At 33.7% G+C, this 14163-nt stretch overlaps 1 protein-coding gene across 1 annotated transcript; it reads left to right on the top strand.

Annotated features, from left to right (window-relative positions):
• Positions 1-2332: 2332 nt before the first annotated feature.
• LOC145040897 (UDP-glycosyltransferase 85C2-like) lies at positions 2333-4496 on the top strand. Its single transcript, XM_078988781.1, has 2 exons — positions 2333-2913; positions 3349-4496. Exons 1-2 carry the CDS (start codon positions 2421-2423, stop codon positions 4293-4295), a joined length of 1440 nt encoding a protein of 479 aa, XP_078844907.1. The 5' UTR covers positions 2333-2420; the 3' UTR covers positions 4296-4496.
• Positions 4497-14163: the final 9667 nt, after the last annotated feature.

The raw sequence follows: 14163 nt of genomic DNA, 5'->3' as shown, positions 1-14163 counted from the left end.
ACAAGGTGTGATTGGATTTTCAAAAATAGAAAAACATCTTATACTAAAGTGGCATACTTGATGAAATCCATTCTTTTTATATGGATTAAGCATAGGAGAAATCATTGCAAATTTAGATGGATAGATTGGTGTTTCAATGCTTTTATTTGTGTATGTAATTGTCTCTCCTTCAATCCTTATACTCTTGCCCTCCTAGCAACTTGTTAGGAGTTGCTTTTTTCTTTATTTAATTATTTGCGGGTTGCAAAAATACTCTTGTCCGCAAAGGATAACGGTAACTCGATTCCACAAAAAGAAATTTGCGGATATTTTTTTGTTTTGTTTTAAAATTAATTTATTAAACATTCATTAATGTATTAGACATTTTGAATAGTATATTTATTAATTTAAATTGTTTAATGTAAATGATGTTAGCTAATGATGTCAGTTGATTAATATTTGACATATAAATTATTTTAAATTGTTAAACAATCATTTTAAATGTGATTAATGTCAACTATAACACCATTTAATATATTATGTGTCATTAAAATGCAATAATAGTCATGACAAACATAAAAACGTGTGATTAAAAGTAATTTATTATCGCAGATTAATCTATTACTTGTCGTTAAAGTTAACAATAATATTGAAAAATGAAAAAAAGAACATTTGATTAATACTAGTGGTTTTGATCATATTTTAATATATATTACGAATCTCTAAAATTCAATTATATTCCTGACAAACGAAAAAAATATATGACTAATTGTAATTTTTTGTCAAGCTTAAATATATTACATGACAATTAAAGCTAACAATAGTCATGACAAATGCTAATTAATTTAAAATAAAATAAATTTGGTCTCCTGAAAGAGGCTCTATGAAATGACCATGATGAATATTTTTTCTTTTATCCATCTCCGCAGAGAGTAAGGTCCCATTTGATAGTTTCTGTTCGGTAAAGTGATGTCTGGGAAAGTGTTGTACAGGAAAGTTTCCTCTCTTGAAAATAAACTATGTTGTTTAATATTACATCTGATTGAATGTGCTAAATGATGAAAAATGACAATATTACCTGCTATTTTATACTCTAATGGATGAAGTTGTTGAATAATTATAAAAAATACAAATTGTCATACAAATTCAAAATTACACAATAATCATTTAAATTGCAAATAAAATATCAATTAAGTTGTTTTTAATTTTTTATTGAAATTAATGTTATATCGTTATTCTTTCTAGCTATTTAATTTTTTTAGCTCAACATGTGTTTCTTAACTCGGTTTATGTCCGATAGTAGTGGGATGGATGAATTTTTTCAAAATATATTAGGAAGATGGTAGTGTTTTCCAATAATAATAATAATAATAATAATAATAATAATAATAAGAAGAACTATTCCAGTAAAAATGAATTTAAAAAATTAAGTAAAAGAAATTAATAATCCAATAAAGTAATATTTATTAAAATATAAATATTATATATTTATAAAAAAATATTTTTTAAAATATAATAATCCAATAAAAAGAATTAATCAATTAGAAAGAAATAAAAAAGAATAATTTAAAAGAAATTAATAATCCAATAAAATAATATTAATTAAAAAATAAATATTATAGATTAAAAATAATATTTATTGATATATAATAATTCAATAAAAAATAAATTATTAAAAAATCAATTAATAATGCAAGAAAGAAAGAGACAAAGTTTAGGATACAATTATTAAAAAATCAATTAATATATGCTTTTGAAGTTTTTTTAGTAAATACCCATTTTTTTTTGTGGATATCAAATAGTTTTTTTCGATTTATTCAATCAGAAAAATCTGTTTGAACCTGGAAAGATGGCTATCAAATGAGACGTAAACATCCCCACGGAAAATTGAATTTATTTTGGTATTTTTTGGCAAGCGGTCAAACTTTTTTTTTTTTTTTTGCAAAATCTCTTTGAAATAAGCACAGCGCGTACAGATGACCACATATAAGCGACGAAGCACGTGAACATTTACGGGCTATCATCAAGGCATCATTATTCTGTGGAAAAATAGACATAAAAAAATAGGAGCATCTGACCTGATTAAATGAAAGGGATAGAGATCTATATATCAAATAAATAAGTCACCATTGGAGTGTTGCTGAACAGCTCCATGATTTATAATTGTTATTATATTATTAGAGAAGTATAGTTTGCAATTACACGTATAGACGACAATTTTGATTTTGCATATGAAATCCTGTTGCCAGCTGCCAACAAAATAATATTTTATTCTTCAATACAGTAATTATTATTAATAATATAAAAACGTGTTTTATAAAGTATTGTACTTCGGTGTGCGGAAATATTGGATCCATACAAATACCTAATCACTTCTGGTCTCCGTATATAGCAAGCCTCGGCTACGCATTCAACATATCATCAAACTTTCCTCGGCTACAATGGAAACAGTACTTGTGAACGCTGAAACCAAGCCACATGTGGTCTTCGTACCATATCCAGCACAAAGCCACATCAAGTGCATGCTAAAACTAGCAAGGCTACTGCACCACAAGGGCGTGCATATAACATTCGTCAACACCGAGGTTAACCACAAGCAGTTACTAAACTCCGGAGGGCCAAACTCTCTAGATGGTGAACCAGGGTTCCAGTTCAAGACCATTCCCGATGGTGTTCCCGAGGGTACACCAAACTTCATGTATGCAGTCACTGCCTCTATTCTAGTCAACTTCTTGGATCCCTTTCTTGACCTTATGCGAAGGTTAGAGAGTCCACTTACTTGTATTCTTGCTGATGGTATAATGCCTTTCACCGTTGAGGCTGCTGAGAAGCTTAAAGTCCCAATCATGCATTTTTGGACCTTTGCTGCTTGTGCTTTCATGGGATATTACCAAGCTCCAGTTCTAATTGAGAAAGGACTTATCCCGTTTAAAGGTTAGCTTCTTAACTTCCTCCGTTTACCAAGCAAATAAAAATGTTTAGATTGATATTCTTGTCTATATGTGTATGTATGAAAATTAGGACGATCGAAGAATCGTAAGTGGTAATTCACTTTGGAAATCAGAAGTGGTAAAATTACGTTATCTAATTAATTTAGTGAGTTTCTTTATAAGTAACAGATCCGAAAAACTTGATCTTTAAGGTGTTTTTCAAGTTAAATCTGTATAAAATAACATGCAGTTATTCATTTTTTTTCCATATTAGTGACCTAAATTAAGATTGAAATTATAGCTAAACCAAAAATATTGATGTATACAAGGAATGAATTTGGATCGGTCGTTTAGAAAATGTTTACTTTTTTGTTCATTATATATTATAGCATATTTGTTCTTTATCAATAATCATAACTAAGATTTGCTAATGTTTCAGATGAAAGTTGCTTCACCAATGGGTATCTTGACACTGTAATTGATTCGATTCCGGGATTAGAAGGATTCCGTTTAAAGGATCTTCCGGGTTTTATTAGAACCACAAACCCAAATGATGAAACCTATAATTTTTGCATTGAGTGCATCAAGGCAACTAGGAAGGTCTCAAACATAATCATCCATACATTTGAGGAGTTAGAGTCAAACGTCATCAAAGCCTTCAAATCCATGATACCTCATGTCTACACGATCGGACCACTAGAGTTGCTTCTAAATCCGACAAAACTTGAAGACGAAACAAAGAAGTTGGATATTAAGGGCTACAGTCTATGGAAAGAAGAAGATGGGTGCCTTAAATGGTTGCAATCAAAGGAGCCACATTCTGTGGTTTATGTCAATTTTGGAAGCCTAATATCAGTGTCTTTAGAGCAATTGCTAGAGTTTGGTTGGGGACTTGCTAATAGCAACCATTATTTCCTTTGGGTCATCAGACCTGATTTGGTTATTGGTGAGTCTGCTTCCTTTCCTCGTGAACTCCAAGAGCTGATTAATGAGAGAGGTTTTATCGCAAGCTGGTGTTCCCAGGAAGAAGTATTGAAGCACCCTTCAATCGGTGGCTTCTTGACTCACTGTGGGTGGGGTTCGACCATTGAGAGCTTAACGGCTGGGGTCCCCATGCTATGTTGGCCATTTTTATGGGACCAACTAACTAATTGCAGGCAAATGTGCATGGAATGGGGAGTTGGCTTGGAGATCGATCATAACGTGAGCAGGGATGAAGTGGAGAGGCTCACAAAGGAGTTGATTGGAGGAGACAAGGGTAAACGAATAAGGAGCAAAGCTCTTGAGTGGAAGAAAAAGATTGAAATTGCAACCGGTCCGAATGGTTCATCTTCTTTGAATATTGACAAACTTGCCAATGACATTAATATGTTTCCAAGAAAGTAGCTGCTAGAAACTTGCTAAAGTTTCACGTTTTTTGTTTTTGTTTTAATTTTGTTAGATCTTTTAACTTTTCATATAACGTAAAAGGGATAAACTGGATTTCATTGTCAATGTATTTTGCATTAGACTCAATTCCAAAATTATTTCAGTTGTATTTATACCATGAGATGTCCTTCCAATTTAAAAATTAATGATGATTCTTAATCCATGTATATTACATTCACAGTTAGGTTTCCATATAAGATGACATTGAGATGCCTAATTGAGCAAAAATATATGAAATTTGCGAGGGTATACAAGGGAGAGCGCTTGAAGGTCATTATTCATGTAATCTTTTTTTGTACCAAATGGTCAATGGCGTAGCGGTATAATGACATAAATGCCCTACGAACTTTTGAGGGTTGGTCGATTTAATCTTTAAACTATTTTTCTCACTTTATAAGGGAATGAGGTCGTTTTTGTCGGGTCGATTACGTCGTTTTGGCCACTGTTAACCAATATCCTCCCATTGACTTTGAATTTTACCAATTTGTTGAACAAACTTGGCACATCACCAATTGTGCTCTAATTGATCTTTTTAATTTGGAGAAAGTTTTCAGGAGTATCACCCCTGCATGTGGATAAACACCACCGTATTTGTAAAACAAATAAATTCGAAATAGATATTTTTTTGGCTAAATGGGACATTACTGGAATGAACTTGACCTCAAATTACATTTGAAAACCAAGATTCTATCATGGTGCTCTTGAACAATTAATCGAAATCAAGAGAAATTGTTGTCACTCGGAGCCTTTTTCAGAAAAGGTTTTTGAATCTTGTTTCCTTTTTTCGATTCCAATTGGTTTGATACAACCAGAAGACACCCATTTGGATGTATTTTGAATATTGATTCAATTGAGTGAAATGTTCGTTCAATAAACACATTCAATCCACGAGAAAACCCAAAAAGAGTTAACATCTTCAATAGTTTCTTGTTTCTAGTTAAGGAAGAATCCTTATATCTAATCGTGAAACCATGTGATTGATGCAAATGTCGCAAATGGTTGTTCAGAATTATGTGTGGGTTTACATTTTTTCTTTCATGTTCACCATTTTTCTCGTCACTTGTTGTATTCAGTGCTTGAAAAAAAAAACATAGATGAAGTTTATTGGATCACTGGTACCAATAACTTTAGTAGTTTCTTCTGAGTTCGCTTGAAATTTCAGACGAAGTATTGATTTTAGATGGCTTCTCTACTTTTATTACGCGCATTAATGGAATTTCTTGTTTTTGGTGTTTGGTTCCATTCAAGTTTGCTTCATGATGTGTGAAATTTCTAATTGAGATGAAGAGGAGAGAGCAGGTGAGCATAGTGGTGTGTCAATGGCGATGGTGACAGCATTTCTTTAACTCTGATGTTGTAATGAGAGAGAAAGAGAGAGAGAGAGAGAGAGAGAGAGAGAGAGAGAGAGAGACCATAAAACACAAAGAAGGGTGTAGAGTGGTTTCTTGATGTTGCTAAGGATTCGCACAGAGGAAAAGGATAATGTGAACGATCGCGAGAGGAGCAACGAACTAGTGTATTTGTGGAGAAGAGAAAAGAGGCATATCTGTTGATTTTCAGAAAGATGGCCCCAAGTTTTGTCATTATCTCACTCAACCGGCTAAAACAAGTAAAATGTGCTAAAAAGACAGGTTTCCACAACTTGATTTCCTCATAAAGCCAGAAAAATAGTTTATGGACTAAAGGGACTAACCCTAGAAAGTTCGTACGGTATTTGTATCATTTTCCCTAAGATAAAATATCAGTGGGTACGTGACTCGCATATTTCTGTTCGAATTTCGTTGTGGTGATTTTACATGAGGTACCTAATACCAACATGTCGTTTATGAAAGAGGTGTCCTAGATAAATATTTTTATGGATTTTATAATTAGGTGAAGGGTGAGGGTAAGAGATGAAAATTGTTATTTCAATGGAGATTTTTCACTTATAGCGACACCATTTTGTCCATCATCGAAATTTATGCCTGAAAGTCGATTTTTAGTAGTGGCAAATAGTTGTATTTCCCATGCTATTTTACCGTCCGTATAAAGTTCTATATTTGTAAGGTTATCTAAGTGTGTAATAACTTCTTAGTTTCATAGACATGTTCTCATAATATACATTGTAGTGGGGCAATGTACAATCTTGAACACCTTTTCCAATAATATACACCTTACACTAGTTATATTTATTTATCATATCATTTTGGTTACCATGCAACAATATCATATATGATTCAACTATATCTTTGAGGGGTGCAGGTACATTTCCAATGCCATGTATTATTATTTTCTTGGTTTTTTAGAAAAACCTTAATATTTGAATTTTTCATGTTTGTCTCATGTTGCCAAACCATAGTAGTTGCAAGCTCTTTTACTAAAAATTAAGATACATGGGAGAAAAGTATTTCAAATTTCATGTTTCATAGTATATGTTAGATAGAGACATTTTATATCATAACATAGCTTGAACCTTTTATAGTTTGTTTTTTTATGAAATTCCTTGCTAATTACCAATTTAAGGAGTAAATTTTCTCATAATTAAAGGAAGAAAAGTACAACCAAGAGTTGTCTATTTCTTTCTTCTTCCTAATAGATAAGTCTCTTATTGATAGCCGTCGATGATGTTATTACACTAGTTCCTCTATGATTTATTTTCCATTAGCTGGTAGTTTCATTGAGATTTTTCCTCTTACATCTATGATTTTACTAGTTATAGTATCTAATACATTGTAAATTCTTTGTACCTCTTGGTGACCATTTAAGTCATGTTGTGAACAATTCTATAGCCTCCTCTATGAAACATTCTCATGCCTTGTAGAGTTTTTGTTGGATGTTTTGAATTTTAGCTTTTCTTCTTTGCAATCTTCATTGCATGAATGAATCTTTTAAGGGATTTTGCCTTTAGGTCCGTCAAAAAAGATATTTCTTAAGATGAAGTTATTTTTATTCAATCTTTTATATCATAGCATCATTTCATCTTTAGTATCATTTAGTATGTTGAAATAGTCGGCACTTTTAATTATGTCTTTCACATGATGGTTTTCCTAATTATCATTTTGTCCAACCATCAGAGACTCCTTTATCAAATGCAAAAATTTCCCCTTTAATTTCAAATTGACATTTTGAACATTCGGCCTTTGCACTCCAAATCATCTACTTTCGCTATTATGCATCATGCATTGTTCTAGATTCAAGTCATTTATCATGATGGTTTTATTTGCAATCGAAGTTAGGGGTTATTAATTGGACTTTGATGGAAATGGTGCCCAAGGTCATTACAAGTTGATGGTCATGTTGGGTTGTCCTCATGACACAAATATCATTAAGGAAAATGAGAAAATAATGTGTTAATCGAATAAATAATTAATAAATTAATTATAAATTATTTTGGTGTTAATTCAAATCCTGCCAGACAACCCCTAAGTCCATAACTATATTGGTATGTACTTGATCCGACTTGGCATGATCCATTTGGGTTGCATGGCATCCCAACAACTGGATAGACAAAATGAGAATAAGGACAGTTATGATTTGTTAATATATTCTAATATATTAATATGAAATCATATTGTTTAATTAGTATTGATCAAGAATTAATTTAGAATTTATTTTATGATCAAAAGAGACTAATTAAATATATGAGGATTGATTATGTAAATCTTTCATTCTTTTATAATGGGCTCATGGTCCATTATTCACTATATTGGGCTAGGACCCATTGGGTGCTCCATGGAGGTTATAAACCCATTGGTCATGGGGGAAATGAAAAGCCATGCACATTAGGGTTTACATGGTGTAAGCCTACATGTGACACAGTATATAAGGAACCTCATGTGGAGGAAAATCGGCCACTAAGACTAAAAGACTGAGGGCTAACCGAATTTGTGCTAAAGTGTACTTCTCTCAAGTTATTCCAAGTGTTGTGGTGTTGTGTGAAACATTTGAGGCATCAAATTTGGGGTGCTAGGCTCACAAGGTCCTTAGGAATCCAAGCAACAACAAAGTTATGTCATTCTACTAATTTTTATATTACAAGTACCCCATGTTAATGAGAACCTTGGAAAAATCATTTTTGCATGTATACTAAAGAAAACATAGTTCTAAGGTTTCTAGGGTTGCATGTACACCATATGAGTGTTAGAATTCTCAAAGCCTATTAAATTTGTATTCTTTGTTCGGGTCATTAGGAAATAGACCATGCTACATGTAGGCATAGATATGAGTCATCCATCCTATTTTTCCTTTGTCGTGATGATGTCCGCTCCCCTCTCATCTATATTACGAGTGTTAAGTATTTCCACTAGTACGGTTTTCAGCAAATGGCTATACGATGTGGCTACCATTGCTTTATTGTTAAGCCCTCATATGATGTTGCATGTCTCTTACTTCCATTGCATATTTCTCCATTGTTAATCCCTCAAATGATGTTGCATGTCGCTTACTGTCGTTGCATATTTCTCCGTACTTTATTTCTTATATCATATATTTCACTTATTTGTTTTGTGAAGAACATGGAATCGGTCATAACCTTCAACCCTTTAACTCCTATTTTATGAGACAACCTTAATCCTACGAGTAACGCTTTATATTCTACTTCGTTGCTGGTAGTGTCAAAATCAAAGAGTAATGTGTACGTGATTTCATTTCCTTCAGGGTCGATGGGTATAAGACTATCTCCTGACCCCTCATTACTGGCTGCTCTGTTGGTATATAACACCCAAGCTTTGTTACCAACCCGCGTGTTGTTGTTCTCGTCTCATCGTCTAACAATCATGTTACACTCTTTCTCTAGCACCTCTTTTGAGAAATTTGGTAAGACCTAGCCTTTTATGCTTGTTCTGGGAAGCTAGTCTATGTCATGTTCTCCTAGCTCAATGGCTCACTTTACTAATCTCCTGAATTTCTAAAGATTTAATAGAATACTTTTTAAGGGTTGTGTTTCAGAACTTCCACTCGACGAGCTAGGAAATAATGACGAAACCACATGGAAGCATATACTAATGCTAATACTAGCTTTGCTAGCATCAAATAATATAATTCTACTCCTTGTAGTGCTCTACTGGTGAAGTCTACGGATAATTGTGTTCCTTGTCTTTCTACTATCAATACAGCTGATAGGGATTTTTCTGTGGCGAACCGGTAAATCAATAATGTTTCTCCCGGGGTGGGACTTGTGAGGGCTATTATTTGATGATTAGCTTTCCTTAAGTTATGGAGAGCACACTCAACCTCTGGTGTCCACCAAAAATTGTGTTTGTCAATGCATCCACTCAGACTTTGGAACAACGACATTACCTTGTCGGCTGAATGGGTGATGAATCGTCCCAATGTGATAATCTTTCCATTAAAATCGTGTATTTCTTTTAATCGTCTCGGCTCAACGGTGTCTAGCAACAGGGCCACCTCCTCAGGTCTTGGCTGAATTTGGTCTTTTGTTTTGTACTATCCTAGGAATTTTCCTTCCTACACACCAAAGCTACATTTTGCGGGCTTTAACTTCATGTGTGCTTTCACAAGAGACTTGAGTGTTTCTTCTATGTATTTGAGTAATGTTTTATATTTATGACTTTTGATCACCATGTTATCAACATATACCTCTACATTTTTACCAGTTTGATGATTAAAGGTTTAACATCCATAAAAATCATGACAAATTTAAAAATTTTAAAACACTTTAAAACCAATGATTAAACAACTTGTACCCAAAATAGTATAATTTCAGAGTATCCCAGAATCAAATCATAAAATCATTAAATATTAAGAACTGTATGATCATGCCTTTGCCTTCCCGCGCTCATCATAAGTACCTAAAACAATAGTCGATAAATTTAAGCTCGAAGGCTTAGTGAGTTACTGTCACACCCCAAAACCGAGAATGGTGGAAACGTTCTGGGGCGGAGGACGTCATGTAATGTATCACAACAATGTAAAGTAGTAAACAACCAACAACATCATCCATTGCATTAATAGTATAAGTTTCAAGTACATGTGTGTTCTTTCATAATATACAACAATAAAATGAATAATCAGAAAATAAGACAAGTCTGGATTGCTCCGTCTTCACAAAACCTGGTCATCGTACCTGTCTATTTGCGACCTGAGAATACAAGTTATTTTGAAAATGAGTATCAGCCAAAAAGCTGGTGAATTCATAAGTATTAATGTGTTTTTGATTTGTAAAACTTGTAATGAAAGACTTGATATTGTTCTGAAAGAAAGTTTGTATAAGTGTGGAAATGTTTGTAAATAATTGAAACCGTTTGGTAAACCCTAGAAATCCCTATGATTCCTATTAGTATAGATGAAATCTTCTACCAAGACCTAGTTGTTTTGAAAGTAGTCTTCTACCAAGACCCGACTGTTTGACAATTATTATTAATATAAGAAATTGTATCCTTTGGTACTAGGATACTCAAATACACTTCACCTCATTGGTTATGTGGATGAGTCACAAGATAATGGTAATAATATAACTAACTTACGTATTATCCCTCTATACTAGGATAATTAACTTACATATTATCCCTTTATACTAGGATAACTAACAATGTTAACTTTAGACATCCATAGATGTACATTTACCTCTGTTGCTAACAGCTGGGTGTAGGAATAGTTAATCCCTTAAAGTATACCTGTAATGGTATCAACCGAAGACATCCGTGGATGTGCATTTACCTCTGTAGCTAATAGAGATTCTAGGAATGGTTAATCTTGTAAAGTATCCTTTGGTACTAGGATATAAAGTCCAATCTATCTCGTCGATGATGTGTTTGTAACACAAGGTAAAGATAGAAAGGAGAACTATATAACAGTATCTAGACATATAATATGTAATAGTAATTTGCCATATAATGTCTATGTAAAATTATTCATGTATAAGTATTCATGTAAGAGTATTCATGTAAAGGTACTCATGTAAGCGTATCTATGTAAGCGTATCCCTATAAATATATCCATGTAAGAGGAATCTCTATAAGACTATCCCTTCATATAGCATGTAGTCTAGACTCATTAATGAACTGACTCTGGTGTAATTTCTTGTAATAGGAATACTGTTTTGTATCCCCTAAACTATTCCTATAATAGTTTACTAGAATGTAATTGATGAGTTTCCAAGTAGATTTATACACCCTTGCTACCCAAGAGCGTCAGAACAGAATTAACTGATGGAACATTTATGACTATATATGTACACATGATATATAACTAATATTTAAACGACCTTCGGACGGGTACCCGATATCCCAACAGACCACATCCAAATCGAGGAAAAGGAAATAGGGTGGATAGCCTTCCTAAGTCTTTTAAACATTTCTTATATAACTATACATATAGAGGCATGCAATTTATAATATAAAAGCATAAAGAAGTTTTGTAAAACCGTTGAAAAGTCTAATAAAGAATTTGTGACTTGTTGTCAGGTTATAAAACGATTGAAAGTATTTTTTTGATAAGACAGTTTAAGTACACGGAAAACCACTGTTTGAAAACACCTTTGTAACCGAGTTTGAAAGGAAGCTTACAGTGTGTAAGATAGTTTGATAAAGAGCTTTAATCATGTAAAAATGTTTAAGAAAGTCATTTGAAGTAATATGTTTAGTAAAATTGCTAAACTTGTAGTAAATCCATTTGTATACTAGTTATAAATCCCATATGATTGATTTATTAACAACAAGTATCCCAAAATATTGATGTTTTTCGTGCGAAAATAATCGTATGTTTGTAGTACCAAAGATGGACACATATACATACTGTATAAGCAGAGTGTTTGATTTATATATATAACAACACTTTTCATTTCAAAATTTATGATGTTATCGTGATATATTTTTCATACGAAAGTTTCCCTATAATTGTTATAAATCACATATGATTCCGTTGATGAAAAGCGTATAATGAACTTTATTATATAACACACGACAATAATCGAGTATTTAACTTGTATTCCCCCCCCCCCCCCCTAAAAAGCATATAAAAGTATTTATAAAACATTTAAAAGTGTATTTTATAGGGGTATGAACTCCCTTGATTGATTGAAGAAAGCGTGACGAAAACCGAGCAGAACTTCTACTCGAGAAAGAGGATCTCTCGAGATTCTCGGGAAATCTCGGGAGTCTCGGGAGTGTAAAACTTTCTTCCCACCTTGGATATGAAAACGGGCCTTTGGGATGACTTCGAGGGTTGAAACGCAGAGCTTCGGCGCAAGAAAGGAAGGAAATTAGCAAATATGGCCATCACCCCCGCACCCTTTATATAGGGGCTGGAGGACCTCGTTACGCAGGGCGTACGAGAGAATGCGCTGCGTACTCATGCGTCATGCATGAGCACATCCTCGGTCGAAACATCAAAGCGACGTGGATGAACCAGAGCCTAGCATCCAAGTACGTTGGGCGTACGAGGGTACGCGGGGCGTAACCTAGATTTGTCCGATGACTCCTCCTTCGGATAATATCGGATTTTAATTAAATTTATATTTTAATTAATTAGCAAACTTCAAAAATTCATATCTTTCTCATACGAACTCCGTTTTCAACGTTCTTTATATCCACGCGAAGGTGAGACTACGATCTACAACTTTCGTTTAGACTCTGTCGGCTAGTTTTGACTTTCTTTTTAATATTATATTTTTAATAGGTCGGAAAAGGAAAAGTCCGTTAAAGTTCCATAACTTCTTCATCCGACGTCCGTTTTCGTCAGACTTTTTACCATTGCACTGGTATTGTTGAGCCCTTCAAGTCTCATTTAGATTGTGTCGGCTAAAAGTCTCTCGATCTCTATTTCGAGTTTTTAGCTGTCTACTGTTATATCTGTAACTTAGAAAAATCACAACTTCCTCATACGAAGTCAGATTTGGACGTTCTTTTTATGTACGTTTACTGTTTGATGATATCTAAAACTATCATTTAGATACCTAAGGCCAAAAACTATTGTATTGAAACTTCGCATTTTACGTCTATCAGTATTGTCGGTTTTGCCGAGAATCTTCGGTTGGTCATAACTTCTTCGTTATAACTCGGATTTTTGGGTTCTTTATATGTATGAAAACCTTGATACGATTCCTACTACTTTATTTAACCCAAATAAGGTTTTAGTAAAGTTAAATTTTGACATAAATTTGACTTGCGTTCCATCATATTGCCTCGAAATATCGGGTTGTCACATCATCCCCCCGTTAGAGGGAATTTCGTCCCGAAATTAGAGTTTAAACAGAATTGATAAACATGCTACGGATAGAAGTTTTATTTGCTTCTCGTGTTTCTTAAGTGAACTCGGTTCCTCAATTGGCATTCCAGTGAATCCTTCACTATCGGTACACGACTTTGCTTCTTTCGTTTGACTTTACTAGCATGATAACTCTTCTTGGTCGAACGTATGTGGAATGTTTTTGTGGACTGTGATAATAGTACATCTTATACCTTACGAGAATTGTCTCTAGATCTTTAAAGAAATTACCGCTGCCCCTGACTCAAGATCATGTGTTGTATAGTTAACTTTCTGCGTCTTAAGCTGTCTTGAGGTATAGGTAATGACCTTTCCTCTTGCATAAGAACAAAATTAATTCATACTGATTATGAAGTCAGAACCTGGTGGTTGATTAGATGTCGTGAAGATCCAAAATAAAGTATGGTTACTCGTGAATTAAGGGAAAAGGACAGGTACTTTTGTTCTATCTGTCTTTCTTGTCCCAATCGACAAAAAGGGCATGTGTTGGGCTTCTAAGTTTATTCGCATGGAAGCACGATCACTCGTAGTCTTGGGCAGTCTCCATCCTGAAGTTCATAGTAGAACCCATACCAGGTTCATCAATCACAGTCTTGGGTATACGAGTCGTATATAAATAAGC

The sequence above is a fragment of the Lactuca saligna genome, chromosome 1 (genome assembly GCF_052625555.1).
Source record: "Lactuca saligna cultivar CGN05327 chromosome 1, ASM5262555v1, whole genome shotgun sequence".
NCBI classification, from domain to species: domain Eukaryota; kingdom Viridiplantae; phylum Streptophyta; class Magnoliopsida; order Asterales; family Asteraceae; genus Lactuca; species Lactuca saligna.
This window is presented reverse-complemented; position numbering and strand designations above follow the sequence as displayed.

Bases quoted from the DNA above. Each gene is read 5' to 3' on its own strand.
- LOC145040897 (XM_078988781.1), top strand. From the start codon at position 2,421: ATGGAAACAGTACTTGTGAACGCTGAAACCAAGCCACATGTGGTCTTC. The intron at 2,914-3,348 runs GTTAGCTTCTTA...CTAATGTTTCAG, and splicing joins AGGACTTATCCCGTTTAAAG to ATGAAAGTTGCTTCACCAAT.